Source organism: Notechis scutatus, chromosome 1, assembly GCF_049901735.1.
Source record: "Notechis scutatus isolate UNSWTSFEM ecotype Mainland chromosome 1, rNotScu1.2, whole genome shotgun sequence".
Classification (NCBI taxonomy): Eukaryota; Metazoa; Chordata; class Lepidosauria; order Squamata; family Elapidae; genus Notechis; species Notechis scutatus.
Genome location: NC_142009.1, coordinates 247,896,864 through 247,921,136, shown reverse-complemented (window position 1 = coordinate 247,921,136; position 24,273 = coordinate 247,896,864). Strand labels below are relative to the sequence as shown.

Genomic DNA, 24,273 nt, shown 5'->3' with positions numbered 1-24,273 from the left:
CCATTTTCAATTTTCTGATAATCGCCTAATTATGCATTAATAGTAGGGATGCCAATCTGTGCCTGGCTGTACTTAGCTAAATAGGTTAATCCAAGATTTGAGCAGCTAGTGTGATGTGTCAAATACTTTCCTTAGCTTAATTACTTTTTTTAATCTAACCTCTTGGCTACAGTGTTTCTTCCCTGAAATGTAGCTGCACTCTGTTAACACCTTCTGATAAAAAACATTCATCTTCCAAAGAGAGTTTCACATTTCTAAAATATAATGAAAAGCTGACATAGACATCTTACATCACTGAAGCATATTACCAAAGAAATACATTTCATAGATAGTCCATTTCAGTAAATTACAACTTATATGGGGAACAAGACAAAAATTCTTAGGAACAAGACCGTGGGAGAAGTAAACTTTAAAGGTGGCTAAGAAAGTGGTTTGAAAAAGTACAAGGGAGCAAAACTCTAAAGTTATAGATCTTCTCTGGTGGGAGAACAATCTTTACAATGATGAATTTTTCCAAATTGGGACCTGCTTAGCAGTTGACTATTCCACTGATCCAATGTGATTGCATTAAACTGGATTTGCATACAAAATGTGGATACATAGAGCATATTCTTCTAAAAATATATTGCCAAAATAATATGCTAGAAATAGTTGCAAATTGTCCATTGTTTCCAGGACCGTTTAGGATTGTGAAACTGAAAATTGCTCATACTACAATTCTGAAACAAAGGCAAAAAGTAGTATATGCCATTTCAGTTTTGGAATAGGATGTCAAACACTATAGAACTGACTTGCATCTTAAGTTACGTTGGTAAAATTTTGGTATATATTTAAAATATTGATAAATATATATTTTGGGTCAAAAGTTTAAAATGTGTTAAATCGAATGGATGATCTGTAGCATTGGATAATTTGATACTTGATAGCAACAAATAGTATAATTACTGGATTATTGTTATAAATGATTTCAGGAACTTAACGTGACATCTCTAGCACTTCTTCCACCATTTTTCTTCCTGATCACAATATTCTGAGATGAAGGCTGCACTAAGAAATAGTGGCTTTTCCAAATGTAGTGAGCATCATGGCTGATACTAAATGTGAACCTCCACTCCTAATTCAAGACCTTAATGCCCTAACATTATACAACACCGTCTCTTTATTATAGCAGAAATCCTTCTAAACTAATATTCCATTCCAGCCACCCAGCTTCCTCCAAAAATTTCCCAAACAGAGCCCAAAGATAACAGCCCCTTTATAACTATTGCTTCTTAGGAACAGACATTTCTTCCAATCATGACTAAAATATAGTAGTGGACTTGTCTTCCATATGTCTGTTCTTTTAGAAACCACTTCAGCTAGAGCTCTTAAGACACCATGAGTAGTCAATCCAAGTGAAGAGCCTTCTATATCCTTTGGAATCTATTGTCATGTCTCTGGGTAAGACTGAATTATTCCTTGACAGACAGAAAAGTGCTTCTATCTACCTACTGTATGCCAGCCAAGATTATTTTAACATTCAGAAAACACGAAACTAAAGATGCACATGCATAAAATTCAGGCAACATTTGCTTAATATCTTACTCACCCAAAATTTTACTAGGAAGAAGGCATTCTGGGGTCCTTTTCCAAACAGTTCCTTCAAGCCTCCCTTCTTTTCAGGGAATTTGTCATAAATCTGACGAATGTCCACTGACTCCAGCAATGGATCGCTATAAGAGTGGTTGGCATGTCCAATGTGCACAAAGAGGTGTTTGTTATACTACAAAGGAAAAATATATTTATATTTATAATCTATTTGTAAAAGTTAGATCTTTCTGTTTGAAAGGAAATAGCCAATATAGTATTACATATGCAACATAACAGAAATCAATCTGAGCTAGATAACCTTTACTTTGATACAGTATAGTTCTCATATTTCTAAGAAACTTTACTACTTTAATAACCCTCATTTAATAAACAGAACAGAATAGAATACTTTATTGGCCAAGTCTGATTGGACACACAAGGAATTTATCCAGTGCATAAGCTCTCAGTGTACATTCAAACAACTAAGTATATAATCACAGATGCCAATGGAAAAGGTAGTAGAAAAGATGAGAAGGATAATAGCCTTTATATGGGTAAATAACCTTAGACATGAGATAGTGCTGTGGTAATTAGGTGTTCAACAGAGTCATGGCACAAGGGAAAAAAACTGTCTTTGCGTCTAGTTGTTTTGGCATGCTCTATAGTGGCATCCTCATGAGGAGAGGAGTTGAAACAGTTTATGTTCAGGATGTGATGGGTCTGTTGACATTTTCTCAGCTCTCTTTCTGATCCATGTGGTATACACTATGTAAAATCATGCAGTATAAAGCGTAAACAATGAATAAAACCAATTTATTAATGTGCATCTATAGTCAGTTTTTTATTTCAGAATCAAGAGTAGCATTTTATGACATCTAAATTCAACTTACACAATTATGAACTAGTTCCCCATTTTTTTCACCATTTGAATTTCCCCCTCCAAAAAAAAAAATCTCCCTTCCCTAACAGCCGAAATCACACAATCGCCAAGCACAAGTAGAAAACTTTTCTTTTAGATTAGAGAGCTAGAGAAAGGATATTTCTGTTTTAAAGGACAAAGTATATAGGTCAGAAAAGTAAACAAATGAATGGGAGACGCTAATGCACGAATGAACAAATGCATGAATGAATGAATGCTTATGAGCAAAAGTTTTTGAAAGGGGAGGCTTAACTTGCATACCGATCAGTTACACAAGAATTACAGTAATTATCATCCTACTCTGTAACTCTAAGTAATTACCATACAGTGTCTGCACAAATATGGGACAACTGCAGAAATAACAAGCTTACTAAGCTCTTTAAAGCTCACTTCAAAACGATATATGTAAAAGGCTTATAATATGTACCATGCTGTACCTTTTTGATAAAAATAACTCAATTCCAAATTTAGGCTTCATATTCCAAACACTTATATTGAAATATCCATAGGCATGCTAGCTGGATTATTTCTCAGGCTTCTTTCTATGGTCTCTTTAGAATTCTGGATTAAGATGCTACATTAAGCACATTTCAAGAACTTCAGACTGGTTGAATGTTGAACCAATACAGGATTATGAAGTTGCGTGCATACTGTTTATCAGTTCTAAAAAATCACTAGGAATTTAGTTTAACATTTTTGTTTTGGCTTATATAGAGTCCCCCATGGATAAGATAGAGGCTAACAAAAATATTTACACAGTGTTTCAAAGAAGGAAGAGATTGATTCACATATTACCTGAGAATCTTTTCAGCCTGTGGGAGAAATCTTATTTATTTATTGCATTTAGATCCCACCACCTTTCTTCTATCAATATTACCAAGTAGTTTGAATTACAAACTATGTGAAACCATATAATTTACATTGGTTTAGCACAGGGGTCTTGACAGCTTTAAAACTTGTGGACTTCAATTCCCAGAATTCCTCCTCTCGTCAAGTTAGCTCAGAAATTCTGGGAGTTGAAGTCCACAAGTCTTAAACTTGCCAACTTTGAAGACCCTTGGTTTAGCATGTTATCTGGACTCCACAATTCTCATTCTCTCCTCCCTCCTCCCCTACACACACACAAATTAATCAATTAATTAATGTGAAGGCTGTCTTTGGTCCTACAGATCTTCTGATACCTGCTGAAGACAACTGTATGAATTTATAGTAATTATCAGTTGTAGATTAGTAATGAATATTTCACACTTGGTCATAATCATTTAACAAGTGTCATGTAGTCTGATACATCAAAACCCAGAATTCATTGGTTCAGTTTCTACTTAGTAGTTCTACCACTTCTTTTTTTTTAAATAAATTTATTTATTCAACGTTTTGACAATTAAAAACAAATGTCCACATTTTGCAACATTATAATAGTGTTTACTGTGTAAGTGTCTTCTATTAACGTGTTATCCATCTCTGTATTTGCTTCTTCGTCATTCTAGGCATTTTATACATATATACATTTGTATTTACATTTATTTACACATCAACCTATTGCTTTATGGCATTTCATACATTATCATTTGACGGCTTTGCGTATCCATTCGTTCCAGACATCCCATAACTTATAGTATTCTCCTTCTTCCTTATCTTTCAATAACTTCGTCAATCTGTCCATCTTTGTGCATTCGTATACCTTGTTGATTATTGCAGTTTCTGGGGGGTCATGGCCTGTTTCCAATTTTGGGCAAAAGAGATTCTGGTGGCCGTTATAATATGAAGCATTAAATATTGGTGGTTTTTTTTTTATTCATATTAGACTTTAACATGCCTAACAAGATTTCTGGTTTAAATTTAATTCTCTGTTTCGTTAGTTCCTCTAACCATGGTTGAATTTTATGCCAGTATCTCCGTGCATGGAGGCACATCCACCACATGTGGAAATATGTTCCCTGCTTATGGTTACATCTCCAACATTTAGCTATCATATTTGGTAACATTTTTAGCTTTTTTTAGTATTTTCAATAAAGGAAAAACCCCAGCCCCCGTACGACCTTTGTGGAGGCCAACAAGGTTATCATGAATTTTCTTGCTAACAGTTCCCTCTGTTCCAAATCTACTATAATCCAATAATTTTTAACAGTCCTGTTTCATTTTATAAATAATTATATATTTTGCTAATCATTTTTTCCACCCCTTGTAATATTTTATCTAATTCTTGCTGAGTTATATAAAAACCAAATTGTTACTTGTCTTTTTTGTAACGTGTTTGGACCTGCAAATAAGGCCACCATCCTATTTCAATTCCCTGAGATTTTAATTGGTTTTGTGTTTTTAATTTCCCCTTTTCATTTAAAATATCTTTATATTTTATCACTTTGTTGAAATCTAGAGTGTTGGGATATGTTAGTGCTTCCATTGTCGATAACCATAATGATACTTTCACATAATGGTTCTTTTTTAGTTTCTCCCATGTAAATAATACAGTATCTCTCACCAGTGTCTTTGGAAATAGGTATGATATTTGCTTTTCCCATCCCAAAGAAATGCATGCCAGCCAAGCTGTAAGTCGTAACCCTCTATCGTTAATATTTTTTTATCTGTCAAATTAATCCAATCTTTGATCCATGTAGTTATTGCTACCTGATAATATAATTCGAAGTCTGGGAGGCCAAATCCTCCCTTGCTTCTACTATCTTGCAGTAGTTTATATTTTATCCTAACTTTTTTCTTCTGCCAGATAAATTTTGGTATTTCTTTGTTTAGGTCCTCAAAAAAGTTCCTTCCAGAACTGAGTAGTAAAGATGAACTAGAATCAAATTCGCAAGATGACCAAGATTACCAAAAGAATAGAGATAGGAGTCCCAGGAATTCGAAAAATACACAACAACAAGAGAGAGAAGAACCAAGGACACGTTACCAGCCACAAAGAGAAAGAGGAATAACTACAAGACAAAGAGCAAGAATCAACTAGATAATGGATGAGGAGAAGAAAATATTATCAATTAACATAAACGGCCTGAATTCTAGGATAAAAAGGAAGAGAATACTAACTAAACTAATTAAACAAAATGTAGATATAATATGATTACAAGAAACCCATATAAGGAAGTTAGATGAAAAATATTTAGAATGCCCCAAGCTAGGGAAACTATATACATCACCAGCAGACTTTGGGAAAAAGAAAGGGATAGCAGTATATGTGAAAGAGGATATGAAAACAGACCTAATTTGGACAGATTCCTATGGAAGAATTCTGGTTTTACAAATTTGGATTAACTCAACCCCAATTCTATTCTATTTATGCCCCTAATGAAAACCAAAAAGAATTTTTTAAACAATTACATGAAAAAATAGTGGGATTAGAAAAAAGGAATATTTGTATCTTAGGGGACTTCAATGCCATTGTGGACCATCAAAAAGACCACAGTAGTGGGAGGAAGAAGAGGAAAAAGAGAGAGTTACCGAAAACATGCGAGGAAATTAAATTTGATAGATATGTGGAGAAAATTAAACCCGGAGAAAAAGCAATTTACATTTTACTCCAATCCACACCAATCATGGACATGAATTGATATGGTGTGGATGAATGGTGAAATAGCAAATGAGTTAAAAGAAATTGAAATTTTACCTAATGAGTGGGCAGATCATAATCCGATTCAGATAGTGTGGAAAGGTAGGAAAAAGCCAAGGAAAAGGTGGACGCTAAATACACAGCTAATTAAAGAAAAAAGTTTATGAATAGACTTAAGGAGGAATTAGATTACTTTTTAAAAGAAAATAATAATGAGGCAACTATGAAGCAGGATATTTGGGATACAATGAAGGCAGTAATAAGGGGCACAATGATATCATATACTGCCAGGAGGAATAAAGAAAACTACGCCCAACAAAATAAATTAAACAAAGATTTAAAGAACGAGAAACCCAACTACAAAGTACTCCAAAGGATTGTAGATTGCAAAACCAGATGATAGTAACTAAATACAAATTGAACTTAAGTGTACAGGAAGGAATGATTACAAAGTTAAATATAGCTAGACAGATATTCTTTGAACAGACTAATAAACCAGGAAGATGGCTGTCCTACAAACTCAAAAAAGAAAAACAGAAAAGATTAATTTATCAATTAATAGATGGAAATGGGGATGCCCAACAGGGAATAGAACAGAAAAAAGAAATTGCATATAAATATTTTGAAGACCTTTATAAAAAGGAGGAGGTAAAGGAGGATATGATAAGAAATTATTTGGGTGTAACAAAAGACAAAATAATTAGGGATGAGATGAAAGAAATGCTAATTAAAGATATTATGTGGTCTGAACTGAAAACAGCAATAGAAAATCAAAAGAACAAAAAAACTCCAGGACCTGATGGGATCCCAGGGGAATTTTACAAGGCAATAGGAGAACAAATAGGACCCATCATGGTGGAAGTATATAATGAGGTTTTACTTGCAGCTAAAATACCGGATTTATGGAGGGAGACATTGATTTCGCTGATTCCGAATGAAGATTCAGATCCTTGACTCATACAAACTATAGACCAATTTCTTTGTTAAATATTGATTATAAAATATTTGCTACAATTATAGCAAATAGACTAAAAAGAATCTTGAATGAATATATCCATAAAGACCAAAACTGATTTCTCCCCAATAGACAAATTAGGAACAATTTAAGAATAGTGTTAAATGTTTTGGAATAGTACGAAGCCCATCCAGAAAAACAAATAGCCCTCGTATTCTTGGATGTGCAGAAGGCCTTCGACAATTTAAATTGGCAATTCCTAATCCAACAAATCTACAATATGAATCTAGGCACTAAATTTGAAAACATCGTGAGCACAATTTACGCCTCACAAAAGGCAAATATTATAATTAATGGAGAATATAAGCGCTCAATAAAAATAGAGAAAGGAGTTAGGCAAGGATGTCCATTATCTCCCCTGCTCTTCATACTATCTTTGGAAACACTGCTTACATGAATTAGACAGAACCCAGGAATAAAGGAGTTAAAAATTAAGAAAGAATATAAATTGCAGTCATTTGCAGATGATATGGTCTTTTTCATAGAGGGCCCAATTGAAGTAGGTCAAGAACTGTTGAAAGAATTAATCAATTTGGGAAAGTCGCAGGACTTAAAATTAACAGGGAAAAAATGAAATTGATAGCCAAAAACTTAACAGAAAAACAGAAATTAGAATTGGAAAAGGCAATGGGATTACAGGTGGTAAAAAAAATTAAATACTTAGGAATATGGCTGACGGCTCATTGTAAGACACTAATGGAAAATAACTATAACAAACTACTACAACAGGTTAAAAAAGACCTAGAGTTATGGGTTAAATTGCAATTCTCCCTATTAGGCACGATTGCCACTATTAAAATGACTATTCTCCCTAAATATATTTATTTGTTCCAGACAATACCAATAAAAATACATAAAAACTACTTTGTGGAAGGGAAAAAACCGAGGATAAATTTAAAAGCAATGCAAGATATGAAGAGCAGGTGGGGTATGGCACTCCCATATACCACAGTGCAACCTTTTTACTATGGCTGAAAGAATGGGTAAATCTATCGAATAAAATAATATTATTTCTAGAAGGCCATGATTTAAGGGGGTGGTGGTGGCATGCGATTTATGGGACACGGGGAAAACCAAACAAAATTACTTCCACAGACATGTAATTAGAGAGTCTTTATTGGCTAATTGGAATAAAATAAAGAAAAAACACTATCTAAAGATCCTGATTTGGATCTCAATGATGGAGGTGATGATACATCCGAACAATGTGGATCTTAACAAGATGATAAAATACAAAGACCTACTGGATGCACAAGCAACTTTAAAATCATGGCAAGATCTCCAAGAACAAGGGCTACAAATTCACTGGTGGGCTTACCTCCAAATAGAAAATAGATATAGACAGGACAAGAAAGTTTTTGGAATTTACAGTAAGCTACAACAATCAGATAAAATCTTACTAGGTTCAGATAAAAAAAATAACCAAATTTTACAACTACCTATTAGAGATAGAACTAGAGGAGGAAGTAGTCAAAGGCAATATGATAGCTTGGAGTAGAAATATAGGACGTAGCATCACCTTAATAGAATGGGAAAAGGTTTGGATTAGGAATAATAAAATCACAAAATTGGCAACATATAAAGAAAATGCCCATAAAATGTTTTATAGATGGCATCTCTCTCCTTCGAGATTAGCGAAGATGTCTCCTAACATGAATCCGAATTGCTGGAAATGTAAAAAGAAACACGGAACATTCTTTCAATATGTGGTGGTCCTGCACAGAAGCCCAAAGATACTGGCGGAGAATCAAAAAATGGTTGGAGGAAATAACGGCGAGCAGATTGAATTAAAACCAGAATTCTTCCTATTAGGGATATTCAATAGACAACTCGCCAAAAAAGCCAAATATATAATATTGCACATACTTACTGCAGCTAGATTAACCTTTGCACAGTGTTGGAAATAAGCTGACATTCCAATAGAGGAAATGACTATTCAGAAAATAGTAACCTGTGCAGAAATGGATAAATTGACCCTAGCACTTAAGGATAAAGAATCATCAGAATATTACAAAAAATGGGAATGTTGGTATGATTGGATAGAACAAAGATAGATAATATAATAGTAAATATTATTAATCCGTAAAGGAGGTAGTAACCATATACTCGCATTAAGACTTAATTGTAAATATGACACCAATAATGATAATAAGGAACCACAAACTGTCGATAATGGAATTGCTTTTTATTCTTTTTTTTTTCCTATTTTTTCTATGCTGTGTATGTGTTTGTTCATTTATTTTAGTTGTATATTCAATAAAGTTTGTTTATTAAAAAAAAAAGTTCCTTCCTAGCTTGACTGGCACCGTTTGGAACAAAAATAATAACTTTGGTAACACATTCATTTTTACAGTTGCTATCTGTCCCAGCAATGACAGTTGTATCTTAGCCTAATTATCTAAATCCTTTTGAATTTGAAGTATTAATTTATCATAGTTGTCTTCTTTTATCAATGAACATTTTGCCATGAGCCAAATTCCAAGATATTTTACTTTTTTTACTATCTGCATACCTAATTTATTTGCTAGTTCTTCATTTTGTTTCTTGGTGCAGTTTTTGGTTATTATTTTAGTTTTTTCTTTTATTAATTTTATGCCCTTTCCAAATTCTTCTATATCTCTCATTAGTGTAGAACTTGTTTCTTTTGGGTCTTCCATTATGAATACCATATCATCGGCAAAGTCTTGGCGTTTATACTCCTCTTTTTTAACAGTTAATTCTTTAATACCTCAATTTTGTCTTATCTGTGACAACAATACTTCTTCAGATAATATATATAACAATGGGGCTAGTGGACATCCTTGCCTCACTTCTTTGCTTATTTTTAAACCATCCGTGGTTTCTCCATTCACTATCACTTTTGCCATTTGCACTTCATAAATTGTTTTAATAAGTCCCAAAAAATTTTCACCAAATTGCATATTAGTCAATTGTTCGATGAGAAAATGCCAATTTAAGTTGTTAAACGCTTTCTAGGCATCCAAGAACATAAGCGCCATTGGTTTATTTGGATGCATCTCATAATATTCTAGGACTCCATAATCAGTCTTGTGTTGGTCTTCATCTGCCTATTTGGGAGAAAACCATTCTGGTCAGAATGAATAATTTCCCTTAGTATTTTTTTCAGTCTTTCGGACATTATCATAGCTAAGATCTTATAGTCCACGTTTAGGAGCGAGATCGGTCTGTAATTTCTTATTTGCTGGGGGTCCGTCTCTTTCTTATGTATAAGTGTTACATATGCCTCTGTCCATGTCTTCTGTATTTTGGCTTGTTCTAATGCATCATTATACAAGTCCAGCATTAATTCCTCCAATATTTCCTGGAATTCTTTATAAAACTCTGATGGTATCCCATCTGGCCCTGGGGTTTTACTCATTTTTTGTTTCCCAACTGCATCTTTAATTTCTTTTATAGTTATTTTATTGTTTAAGAAATCTTTTTTGACATCCGATATTTTAGGTAAGTTCTTTTTTTTTTTTTTTTTGAGGTATTGGATGATGTCCTCCTCTGGGATTTCTCCATGGGTATACAAATTAGCAAAACACTTTTGGGCAATCACTTTCTTTTCGTCTATCTGGGATCGTAAGCTCCCATTTTCATCTCTTAATGCTACTATTGTTCTTTTTTCCTGTTCCTTCTTTAGCTTGTGTGCCAAACATCTCCCTGGTTTGTTTGCATTCTCAAAAAAGTTTTGCTTCACTAATTTAATTTTCCTGGCCATTTCCTCCTGTACATTCAAGTTTATTTCATGTTTCACCAGATCCATTTCTCTTTTGAGGTCTTCATTGCTAGGGTCTTGCATGGTGGCTTCCAAGTTTTCCAATTTCTCCTGCCTTTCTTTCTGTTGTTTCTTTTTTTCTTTTTGCAGCATAGGCAATTGTTAAACCCTTTGTTGTATCCCATAAATTTTGCACTGTTATCTGCTCTTTCAAATTAATTTCGAGGAATATTTTTAATACTTTTTCTATCTTCCGAATATATACTTTATCCCTTAATAATTTTTTGTTAAAAGTCCACCTTCCTCTTTCCTCTCCATTTAATTTTAATTGGATTATGATCAGCCCGGGTATTTGGCATAATCTCCATTTCCTCTATGTTTTCCATTAATCCCAAATCCATCCATATCATGTCTATTCTGGACCATGATTTGCAGGGATTGGAAAAGAATGTAAATTGTTTTTTGAGAGGATTTAATTCCCTCCAAACATCTTTCAACTTCAATTCTATTGCCATTCTATTAAATGTAGATGGGAGTGTTCTCCTCTTTTTTTTAAAATGCTTTTTACTGCTTTTATAATCTTTTCCTATGTTAGGAACTGCATTGTAGTCTCCTACTATACACACATTCACCTGTTATTTACAGAAATCACTTTAGACCAGAAGAAGATATTGTTGGTAACAATATATGCTCCAAACACAAACCAGAAAGATTTTTATTCTAAACTCCATCAGAAGTAGTTCTACCATTTCTAAATAACTCCTTTAAGAGAAGAAAATCCCACAGCTGTGTTACAACCATTGCACATATACTGTATGCAAATGCAAAATTAATATGCTAAAAATAACTTTGGGGGTATTATAATCTTGAATACTTTAGTGCAGTGCAAGATTTGGAGTATAATCCTATGTGCCTATACTTAATAGAAAACACTATTGAACCATTAATCCATATGAATAGTGTCTCTAAAATATTTTAATTTCTACCTTTTTTTTTTTGACCTTGATAGTAGAGCTAATCTAAATTAAGGGAACTTGCAAGGTTGCATACTATGAAGGACATGGCTGTGTCCATTTTGAACTTCTGCCTGTTCATATCTATGTCCTCTTTTCAAAATGTTTAGGGTTCTACATGCATTAAAACTTGATTTTGTAAAACCGCAAAGATAATTCAGGAGTAAACGTGGACTGGTATAGATTTATTTTAACTGTTAGATGTATGCCTTTTGATAAAGAAAAATACAAGCATACTTTGACTCTGCCATTTTGGCACAGGTTTCCTTTAGATTTTTTAGGCACACAATAGCAATAGTTTCCCCATAAACTTTATTTATCAATATAAGTAAATAAAACTGTCCCATCTGGGTTTAAGTAAGCAGCAGCAGAGCAACAAAACAACAGAAAATAATTGCCATGCTACAACATGTTTGGCTTGGAACATGTATGCTAGCAGACTCCAAAGCAGGTTTTAGATCAGAGGAATTCACACATACCACTTCTTAGGCTGGTTACTTCTCTTTTTAAGTCCAGGAAAATTAGTTTAGAAAAACATAATTCAGAAACTAAAAGGATTTGTTACAGAAGGCAATGCAATTTAAGTTAAAGACAGTTGTAAAGCTACTACAGTTGTTTGCAGATCTTTCTGAAAATACCAGATGCTGCTCTAGCAGCAGAAAAAAAAAAACAATATGTTTTTAAAGCGACAGATGGTATGGCATCATCTGAAAATATTCTTAGTTTTATTTTGAGATTATATGAATGATTGTTTTCTTCTTACATTACTGTAAATGCTACATACTGAGTGCCTTATTGCTTTACTTATGACATGTTTCTAATGAACAATAAACAGAACTGCTCATATGCTTCAGAAATCACTGACATGGTTGAGAAGAGCCTAGAGGATCTGCATATGTTAACAAGCAGATATAAGCTAAGATATTTGAAAAAGAGAGTAGACCAGCTAAATTACTCCTCGCTATTTTCTTTCCAAGTTGATGTTCAATAACAGAAGGTTACATCAAAATGATTATTTAAAGTGATGATGAGGAATTGGGAAAGAAAGCCCAATTAAATTTCCTCCTTTTTTCTATCCTTTCTATTCGAAACCTAATTTTGCTTTTGTTCAAAATTGTCAAAGCACAGAAGGACTTCACTCACTCTTACTTTTGACACATAAACTATGAATTTAACATTTTCCAATGAGATAATATGGTGTGCCTTGGATGGCTGAAACATTAATGGTGTTTGTTAGTGGAAAAACTCGTGTTACAAACCCCCTATAACAGAGTTTCTAGTGCAAAAATATCTGAGTCTGAAAAGATTATGAATATATGTCATTCAGTCACAATTCTTTCAATCTCAAATATTCCACAAAAAATAACATCTGTTTCTAAAGAGAAACTTGCCCACCCTGGTGTTTGCTGTTTTCAATATGACAACCTAAGCTGTTTTACTCTTGTAGCCATTGTTTAAAAGAAGGTTAAATTGTTTCAGTAGGGAGAAAAGAAAGTCGAAAGAGGTTGACAATGTACTTTCATGAATGCATAGTCTAAAGCATCCCATATAGCCTCAAGATGGCAGCTTCTTACTAAACATTCTTATATTTGAAGAATGCAGAAAAGTGGCTGTTGTGAAATAATACTAGGATAAAAGCCTATATAACCCATTTAGAAATTCAAAGGAAGCAAGACAAATAATTGTTATATAGGGATGCATTTGTTTACTTACTAATATACAATTAAGAAATGGCATTGTTTTGTTTTTGAAGAACTACCACAATCCAAACCCAATAAGAGTAGAAAGACATAAATATTACAAGCTTTTTTGTTATAGTTATAAACAAGCTAATCTATTGTGTTTGTTTCAGAACATACTACAGAGGACAATAGAAATGTAAGATTCATTATCACTGTGGCCTAAATTAGCCAATTCCATTGTTTCCACCAAGAAAACCTATGTCAAAGTGTAATGTAAGAAGGCTGTTCCAACATTTTCCCCATCAGTATTTTAATGATTATTCCAACAATAATATCACTCCAAAGTTATATTAGGGAACCTTCCTAGATTATAGCCAGAATAGTTTTATGCACATGGTATATATAAGCAAATAACATTTTGGTTTTATTTTGTTTCCTCACTATCCGAGAAACCCTAAGAAAGCTCATTATGTACTGCAGTAGGTGATCATGTACAACAATATTTCATCATTCATTTTTAACCTAAAACCAATCAATCAGAATTTATGCAAAGATTCCTGCAAAAAGTAAATTCATTAGGATTTAGAAATTTGATTAAAGGGGGAGATTTCAATCAAATTCCAAATAATGAATTGAACTGATCTTCTAAAACAGGATGAGAGAATACGACAATACATGCCAGTTTTATTGATATGTAGTGAAATAAACAATTCATTCAAGGCAACAGAACTAATTAGTTATCAGATTATCCTAAGAAATATTTTAAAACAGCGTATCCAATAGACTCTAGCTTTTTCCTGATTCAATTAAACAACAGCTAAAATAAGAGGTGGTGGGATACCAATTGTAAAATATTTATAGAAAGACTTCCTATTCTATGTATTTTTACCATTACAGAACAAAACTTCAACTAACAGCTTTGTTGTGAAAACAAATCCACATTAGATTTGCAAAGCATCCCAGTATTGTCAGGGTGGGAGAATTATGACAAATCAGTTCCCAAATCCAGTCAGCATTTAAATGCACAGCAAAGGTCAGCATTATACTGAATTGGCTTTCTGTTTGTCTGTGTGGCTCTTCCATGAAGAAGAACCTCCTCATTTCAGGTAGTCTTTGACATACAGTCATAATGCCCATTGCAGACAATTGTTGTAACATTTTTGTGGTGGTTGTTAAAATGAATGCAAGGGATGTAAAGTGAACACTATGGTTGTTAAGCAAACCAATAATTCATTATCGGCATGGTTTTGGCAAAACCTGGAAGTAAGTGGCAGTTTCTGGCAAAACCCTCGTAAAAGCGACCTTCATAACTTGAAGACTACCTATAGCAGTTGTGGCTAACCTTTTTGGGCTCCTGTGCCGAAAATTGCACACACGCTTGTGCTCTCTCTCACACATACCAGCACCCAGAAGGCAATGCGCACAGCCCCCCCACGGCCCCTGTGCATGTGTGCGCAATCCCCCCAATTACCTGCACTGCACATGCACGTGCCTCCCAGCTGATTTTTGGGCCTTTTCCCCATATTTCTGGAAATACTGGAAGTGACAAAAAGGGCCCATTTTTCGGCCTCCAAAGGTACAGAGGCTTCCCTCGAGCCTCTGGGAGGCTGAAAAAAACCCAAAAATCAGCTGGGAGGTGCACTCATGTGCAGTGAGGTAAGAGTGCCTAGGGCTCACGTGCCGACACAAATGGCTCTGCATGCTACCTGTGGCACGCGTGCCATAGGTTCGCCATCACGGACCTATAGGGATTCTTTAATGTGCTTTTTGGTGCAGCTTTAATGTGCCTTTTTATTCATAAATTGTTGTAAAGATTCCTCTTAGGCAAGGTTATAGTGCTACATCTCTGATATCTATTATTCTAAAAACACTCTTGATAATATCTCCTTGCACATATACTGACTACCTCAGAAAAAACAGTTATATACATACAAAAGCTCAAAATATCTCTGTAGGCTATTGTAGTTCACAAGCTTTTGAATAAAATTAAGATCAAAAATTCATGGAATATCTGTGGGGAGGGGTGAAACTTTATAAAATGTTCAGCTGAACATATTTTCTCTGTGGGAAAATAAATTAAATAGATCGATTTTTACTCTTTTGTGACACTCCAGAGAGAAGCCAATTTAAAAAAAAATGAATTATATAAATATAATAATTATATTTTATTTAATATAATAATACAATGTCATTAAGTGAGATTTTTTAATATTGCCATAGTTTCTTGTATGTCTTATAGTACAAAAATTCTATAGTATAAAAAACTAACTTATTTTCCAATTTTAAAAAATCCATACAGAGAACCAGTCTGGCTATTACTTCACTCATGCAATATTGTCTGCTCATGCTGATGTTGTTTTTCCAAGATTTGACAAAAAAACCTTGTAAGATCTTTTTCTTCATTTCATCATTTGCATGATGTAGAATGTAGCTTTCAACTTTTCACATCAAATACTAGTTATCTGTTGTGAGAAAAATGCACACTTAAATAAAAAACCAAAGCAATTGGAGATAGATGCAAAAAATGTCTCTTTTATTACCACACACTATAGGAATCACTGGGCCCCTCACCAGAGGAATGGAGAAAAGCCCCAAGGCCCATAAGGTTATAGGAAATGATACAAAAAACCTCCAAAAGCAGTGTAAATTATAACATGACCCTTATTGCAGAAATGTAGGATCTGATCACAACATATCACACCTTACTAAGGGCTGAATTTGGTGTTTCTATATTCTGCTCTTTTAAAGAGACCCCAGCCCTGCCTTCAGTATTGCTACTAGCACTTTCTAACATAAACAGTGACCATTATTGGACCAATATATTGATTCCCCTTTGGATTATGGAAAACTACCACAATCTATTTTTTTCTGTTTCCTTCCCTTCCAAAATTATCAAGCAGCTTGAGCTTGCCTGACCTACCTACTATGCACTTCAGCATTATCTATGTTTGAAGAATATTTTTGCCCCCACACACCTTCTGTTGATCATTTGATGACAACCTTTTCAGGCAGTGAGCCTTACAGTGGCATACTGTGGACTATGTGTTGGCCTAGAAACCAGGAGACTGTGAGTTCCAGTTCCATCTTAGGCATAAAAGCTGATTAGGTGACATTGGGCCAATCACTCTCAGTCCAACATATCTCAAAGGGTTGGTATTGTATGGAAAAATAGGTGGAGAAAGAAGTATTATAGTATATTCCCTGCCTAGAACTACTTATAAAAGTAATAAAAGTGGGGTTAAAAAAACACAAATTTAATAAATAAAATATACATAAAATCATTTAACTTTAATTTTTCATGTTGTTAATATAATGATTCGAATGCATTTATTTTTTAAACTTTCTGTTACTTTCAAATGTTCAATTCATTGGTAAATTTTGGATAAGTACTGAGAGGTTCTACCTAAGGTTTTGGAGGCCCATATCCAACCTAGTGATCCAAAAGGTTTGAGAAGTGAGAGAGAAAAAGAAAGCTGGCAGAAGAGAACGATAGAAATAGAAGTATGGGGAAATAGAGCCAGAGAACAAATGTTGATAAATCAAAGCACAATATGACTACAGCATGATATGGGGTTAGTTGTTTGTTTTTTAGGTATAGGGAATACCAATTAACAATGGATGATTTGAAAAAAACAAAAACAATTGATAGATTTTTGGTGGGAGGGTGGGTGTAAAATACATAAATCTCTTGATAAGAAAAATCTGAATAACAATCAACAACAAGATGACTCAGGAGAAAAGATTTGTTAATATGTTATGCTGATTGTGATGTGAGAAGGTGACATCACAAAGTGATATTCACAAAACCTAAGTGAATATCAGCAGGAGATGAACAGAGGTTGTTAGATCTACACTGTGATCATCCCAACAGAGATGTATTGATGAGGTTAGTCAAGACATAATAATCAAGAATAACAGGAGACTAACAGCAGGATCCTGAGAGATCCCAGCAGGCAGAAAATGATATAAAGAGGAAAGAAGGGGATGATCAAATCAAACCAATCACATTAGCAAGATAATGTAAACCCAGCCACATAAAGTATGATTTACACTCCAAGTCATTGCTTCCCAAACATATTTCTTCATTACCCAAAATCACTTATTTAAATGTCTGTATTGTGATTGATTTTTGTTGTGGTTTGGGTGTAGTTACCCCCCCCCCCCCCAGAAAAAAAAAACCTCGTACCATTTTCACCTAATTTACATACATTTGGGAAGCATTGCTCTATATATGAATGCAGCCCTTGTTATTTATTTGATAAACCAAAGTTCAAAGTATAGTTTGAAATACAGGGTTGCCTTTGGTGAGATAGGTGGCATATAAGTGTAAAAATAAATAAAAATCCATGTGAACACATTCATTTATTTACAGTATGTGTAAAAAGAATTATGAAAATTGATAAAAAGCAGAAACATTTGGTTTTCTTATAAATAATTTAGGTGGAGTGAAAAGGTAGGTATACAGATTTTAGGAGGTTAAGACAGAGATTTAAAACAACTGAACTAAGCAGCAAGTAAACTGAAAAGACAAGATTGGCCAGAATGTACTGAGTGAAAAAAAAAATGGTTTTGAATGAATGACAGAAATGACTTTAAATACTACAACCCCTCCCCCAAATTTTATGTTTGATTCCAAATTGTTCAGTTTTCGGTATTTATTATATTCTCTTCTGCACAGTTTTAAAAAAATATCTAACAGATATGTTGAACTAATTGTTTTTAAATTAAGATGAAAGAAGGGTGAAAGCATAATGTATAATTTTACCATGTTAACATAGCTAATAAATTACCCTGAAATAAATTACACTTGGGGGAGTGTTAATATATATTCTTAAATTTTACTTTTGGCTGAATATTGCTAAATCTCATAGGAATGTTTGAGTGGTCGGGGGTTGAATTGGGCTAAGTTAAGCCAGCAAAAACTGTAATAAGTAGGACACTATTTATAGAGCTAGAACAAAAGTTATGCTGCCAGGAATTACTTATTTTACTAAGCAGTAATTTGCACATTAAGTGTTAGTTAAAAAAGGTTCAAAAGCCAGATTTACTTAACAACTGTGTTGCTAACAACTGCAGTAATTCACTTAACAACTGTGGCAAGAAAGATCGTAAAATGGGGCAAAATTCACATAACAACTGTCTTGCTTAGCACTGAAAATTTGGACTCAATTGTGGTGGTAAATCAAGGACTACTTGTGAATGAATGAATGAGTGTGTGTGTGAATGAACGAACGAACAAATACTTTGGAGATGCACTTACAGAGTCTGGATCTCTTTGTTGCTCTAGAAAAGCAGAAAATTCTACGAGTCTGAGTTTAGTTGTTCCAATAGATCGACCTTGCCAAGCTGGAACAGAGGGTGCTGGAGCTGACGTGGGTTCAAATCCTAAAAAAACAAAGAACCATCCTTTACGAAATTAACAATTTATTGTTGTTCTAAACTGAACAAGGAGAGATTCAACCTGGAAATAAAGAGAAATTTTCTGACAGTGAGAACAATCAACCAATGGAACAGTTTGCCCTTGGAAGTTGTGAGAGCGCCATCACTTGAGACCTTCAAGAAGAGATTGAACTGCCATTTGTCAAAAATGGTGTGGGGGGTTGGTCTAGATCAGTGGTCGGGGAACAGGGGTAAATTACCCCAAATGGGGTAAAACTGAAAATCCTGGGGGTAATGAGGACGGTCGCGCCACCCAGGCATTTTATTTCCGACATTCTGTTCGCCTTCGGTGAATGCTGCTGGGATCCGGAATCAAGGACACAAATGAGAGAAGGGGAGGGAGGAAGCAACGGAAGCCTGTCCTGCTCTCTGGCTCAGCAGCTTCGGTTTCCTCCCGCCTCATTTCTCTCAGTCGCTCTCTCGCTCCTCCACCAGCCCAGGAAGAAACTGCTTCAAAGAAGCCGGGTGTGAACGGGCGCTCGGAGAAGCTGCGCCCGAAACCACCAGAAACGAAGGCAGGCAGGCAGAACGGAGGATTGAACCGTGGGCGGCGGGGTGGGGATGAACGGGCGCTTTGGGGAAGCTGCGCCGACAGGAAAAGCCACCCTGCCGGCTTCTTTGAAGCAGTTTCTTCCTGGGCTGGTGAGGAGTGAGAGAGCGACTGAGAGAGGAACGAGGCAGACACCTGAGGGATGGGGCTGAGGGAGGGAGGGAGACACCTGAGGGATGGGGCTGAGGGAGGGAGGGAGACACCTGAGGGATGGGACTGATGAAGGCAGGGCCGAGAGGCGAGGCTTCTCAGCCGTCCTGCAGGGACTATCTGTTGCTCAGGGTTGCAATGAGGAGGCATTGGCGTTCCCTGAACTTGGTGGTTTGCTGGCAGACGTTTTATTACTCGACTAGGTAACAACATCAGATGTTACCTAGTCAGATAATGAAACGTCTGCAAGCAAACCACCAAACTCGGACTCTTTCCCCCCTCCTTGAAAAAGTGTTTCTGAGTGAAACTGGTCCCTGGCACAAAAAAGGTTGGGGACCACTGGTTTACATACAAATAGTGTATGATTTCCTTCCTTTCAAATCAAGGGGGTAACGTCGGCGTTTATAAATTTTTTTGGGGGTAAAAGGTAAAAAAGTTCCCTGACCCCTGGTCTAGATGATCTATAAGGTCCCTTCCAACCCTGATTATCTGTTAAGGAATTCAGGAGGAAAAATCTGTAAATGGTTAAGAGCTAATGGTAAGACTAGATTGTTTTTTCTGAGGGAACTAATTTCATGCTGTCTTTTAAAGATCAATTTGTTCACTCAGACTTGCAATATGACAACTGTCCAAAGACTAGGCTGCCTTTTCAGCTGTCTTTGACCTGAGCTGCATTTTTCATGCTGGTACTCCAATCATGGTGTATGAGAGTTTGTTTTATAATTACTGGGTTCTTTTGAATGGTTTCTGAAAGTTCATTTGGGAAGAAGAATTGAATGAAATAAATGCATGAAATAAAAATTAAAAAAATAAGAATAGCAACTGTTTACAAGGTCAACTTGACACTGCATTTTGATTTCACTGGTTTTTTTTTGCCAGCAAGGCCTGCTTGAATTATTCTAGCTGAATTTCTGCTTCATTAATGCTTCCATCGTGCAGAATTCTGGAAAACACATCAAACTACTGCTGTGCTCAGAAGTGGGAGCAGTTGTTAACCAAGCTCCATGCATATTCTGTAACTACTGATGAATATGCAAATAATTGTGTACACAAGTTCACATACATATAGATTCATTATTGTTAGCTAAATAACAAGGCTACAGAACTCCTGTGCATATTTTGATACATGTTTAACAACCAGAGCTCTAAATATGGACTGAGTTCCATCCACCCCCACCACAAACAAATTAATGTTACCTGAAATGGGAGTTGTGACTGTGGGCTGTATAGGATAGGCCTGCTGAACGAATGGCTTTATGCTGAAACAAATCAATGGACAATGAAATCACACACCATTACTTAGAATAATTATTACTAAAAAAATAAGTATATTTCTTCTCATTGCAATCCAGTCCAGTACAATTATTTATTGTAAATATTCTTTTGTATTAAAAATAAAACCTTAATGATTGCATTTACTAAATTACTGTCTAAAAAAAGTGGCGGGGGGGAATTCTGTCAAGGAGCATTTGGTATAAGGTTTAACTCAGCTGCAAGCTAGCCACAAACAGATCCTTACTGGGAATCATGATTATCATCTGCATCACAGATCTGCCATTGATCCTGCCTTTTTATGGGTAACACATGGACCCAGTTTAAACTCTGGGAGATTTAAGGTGGCAGAATTCCTTCTTTCTTGCACAACAAGCAAGGGCCATGCAAAGCTTCACAGGAGTGCTCTGCTATGACAGTAGCAACTCCCAGTAAGGGAGTGAAGAGGCTACTCCTCTATGAATATACAGAAGTCTCTTTCAGCTACAGTTAAGTAATAGACAAGGCTTAGAGCAATGCACAATATCTCCCAATGCACTGTCCTACCTTCTTGTCTTGAGAAGGAATTGCATTGCCTCTGGGCTGCAAAGTGACTTGCCAAAGCATTCGCAAACTACCTCCCACAGGCCTACTAAAGAGAGGTTCCTCCCCCCCCCCAACTGCTCTAGTTGTTTTCATTATGGTGCCAAGCTCACTACTATGATTCATTGGTCGAACACATGCACAAAGTCAAATTACTCAAAGCATAAAGCAGAAAAACTCATGCCTTTTTAAGTAATTGATTAGGTGACTTCCTGGGCATTCAATAAATTCTCATATGTAGCTAGGCTGGGAGTGGACTTTTTAAATAGCTTTCAACCTTTTTATTTGCTTTCTTTTAAAATGTACCTACTTTTCAGCCAAGCCTTTCTACAGCCATCTATTGAGTCATATAAAATTATGTTATATGTACAAAGCAGCTAAACTGAAATATGTCCATCATCAACTTTTTGAAGCTCTTACAGGTAAAACTCGAAAAATTAGAATATCATGCAAAAGTTCATTTATTTCAGTAATGCAACTTAAAGGTGAAACTAATATATGAGATAGACTCATAACATGCAAAGCAAGACAGTTCAAGCTGTGATGTGTCATAATTGAGATGATTATGGCTTACAGCTCATGAAAACCCCAAATCCACAATCTCAGAAAATTAGAATATTACATGCAATCAATAAAACAAGGATTGTACATAGAACAATATCAGCCTGTGGCACTGCTGAGGTGTTATGGAAGACCAGGATGCTTCAATAGCGGCCTTCAGCTCTTCTCCATTGTTCGGTCTCAAGTCTCTCATCTTTCTTTTGGCAATGCCCCATAGATTCTCTATGGGGTTCAGGTCAGGCGAGTTTGCTGGCCAATCAAGCACAGTAATCCCACAGTCATTGAACCAGGTTTTGGTGCTTTTGGCAGTGTGGGCAGGTGCCAAGTCCTGCTGGAAAATGAAGTCAGCATCCCCATAAAACTCGTCTGTGGAAGGAAGCATGAAGTGCTCCAAAATCTCCTGGTAGACGGCTGCGTTGATCCTGGACTTAATGAAGCACAGTGGACCAACACCAGCAGACGACATGGCTCCCCAAATCAACACAGACTGTGGAAACTTCACACTGGACTTCAAGCATCTTGTAGTGTGTGTCTCTCCATTCCTCCAGACTCTGGGTCCTTGGTTTCCAAATGAGATACAAAAGTTGCTCTCATCAGAAAAGAGGACTTTGGACCACTGAGCAACAGACCAGTTCTGTTTGTCTTTAGCCCAGGTAAGACGCTTCTGACGTTGTTTGTTGTTCAGGAGTGGCTTGACAAGAGGAATAAGATATTTGAAGCCCATGTCTTGGATCCATCTGTGTGTGGTGGCTCTTGATGCACTGACCCCAGCCTCAGTCCACTCCTTGTGAAAGTCCCCAACACTTTTGAATGGCCTTTTCCAGACAATCCTCTCCAGGCTGCGGTCATCCCTGTTGCTTGTGCACCTTTTTCTTCCACACTTTTCCCTTCCACATAACTTTCTATTAATGTGCTTTGATACAGCACTTTGGGAACATCCGACTTCTTTTGAAATTACCTTTTGAGGCTTTCCCTCAATGATGGTTTTCTGCACAACTGTCAGGTCTTTGCCATGATTGTGATTCCTACTGAACCAGACTGAGGGACCTTTTAAAGGCTCAGGAACCCTTTGCAGGTGTTATGGCTTAATTAGCTGATTAGAGTGGGACACTTTGAGCCTAGAATACTGAACCTGTTCACAATATTCTAATTTTCGGAGATTGTGGATTTGGGGTTTCATGAGCTGTAAGCCATAATCATCTCAATTATGACACATCACAGCTCGAACTATCTTGCTTTGCATGTAATGAGTCTATCTCATATATTAGGTTTACCTTTTAAGTTGCATTACTGAAATAAATGAACTTTTGCACAATATTCTAATTTGTCAAGTTTCACGTGTGTACCTCAATAAAATGGATGGAGTCAAAATTCTGTCCTTTCTTGCTGCATTTTTAAAGTTATAGTGACTGTAAGAAGTGAAATGGTGAATGAAAAGGCCCAGAGCTTTTACTCTCAAACTCTGAAACCAACCCCATCCCTTATTTACTTATTAAGTTTAAATAGCTGCCCTTTGCCTATTTTTGAATGTGACCCTTGACATCCTGAACAAGAGATGTCAAATGATATGCCATAAATCTTTCCACATGTATTTTCCTTGACACTAAATACTAAAAGGAAAAAAATTACCTTCATTAACATGTGGAATTTGACAGAACCAAGCTGGACACCACCTTAAATATAAACAGTATATGCATTTAACAGAGAGGTGGAAATTGGATTGGTGACATGCCTGCTGAGCAGAAGAAGACACCAAGCCTAAATCTGTGACCTGATATTTGTTGAATGTACAGCCTAGAATGAACTATGGTAGGACGAAAGAGAAACAAGAAGCAGTTGCTGTCTTAGGGGTAACTTGCCAAGTTCTGAAGCCAGGAAGACAATTTGATCCTTCTGTGTCACATCTGACATCCCTCCTCATCCCGTAAAAAAAATGGTAGGAATAGCTCTTGTGTATCATCTTTATTTAAAAAAAATGCTTTAGGACCAACACAAACTCTATAGTCTTGCTAAAAAAATTGAATCTACGATTCATTGGTTTGGATGAATGTTCTACATGCCCAGAAAACACAAATGTCAGGTGCATCTTGGGTGAAAAAAGTGGGAACATATGTACATGTCCATAAATTATTCTTTTCTAACTGGATATACCCCTCATAGTAGCCATTTTATAAGTCTGCCTGAGGTACCTCTCAAAACTGCAAATCAGTCCAAAAATATTATCTTTCCTTCTTCTACTAG

General features: G+C 35.7%; 1 protein-coding gene across 8 annotated transcripts in view; it reads right to left on the bottom strand.

The window, feature by feature from the left end:
* Positions 1–24,273, bottom strand: part of TEAD1 (TEA domain transcription factor 1) — a 229,511-nt gene that overhangs the window by 14,315 nt on the left and 190,923 nt on the right. For all 8 annotated transcript variants that reach the window (XM_026664832.2, XM_087950992.1, XM_087950996.1 and 5 more), the window contains 3 exons: positions 20,815–20,876; positions 18,739–18,863; positions 1,589–1,762 (listed from right to left, as the gene is read on the bottom strand). In XM_026664832.2, coding sequence (XP_026520617.1) covers positions 1,589–1,762; positions 18,739–18,863; positions 20,815–20,876 — 361 coding nt within the window. The remainder of the gene's footprint in view (positions 1–1,588; positions 1,763–18,738; positions 18,864–20,814; positions 20,877–24,273) is intronic.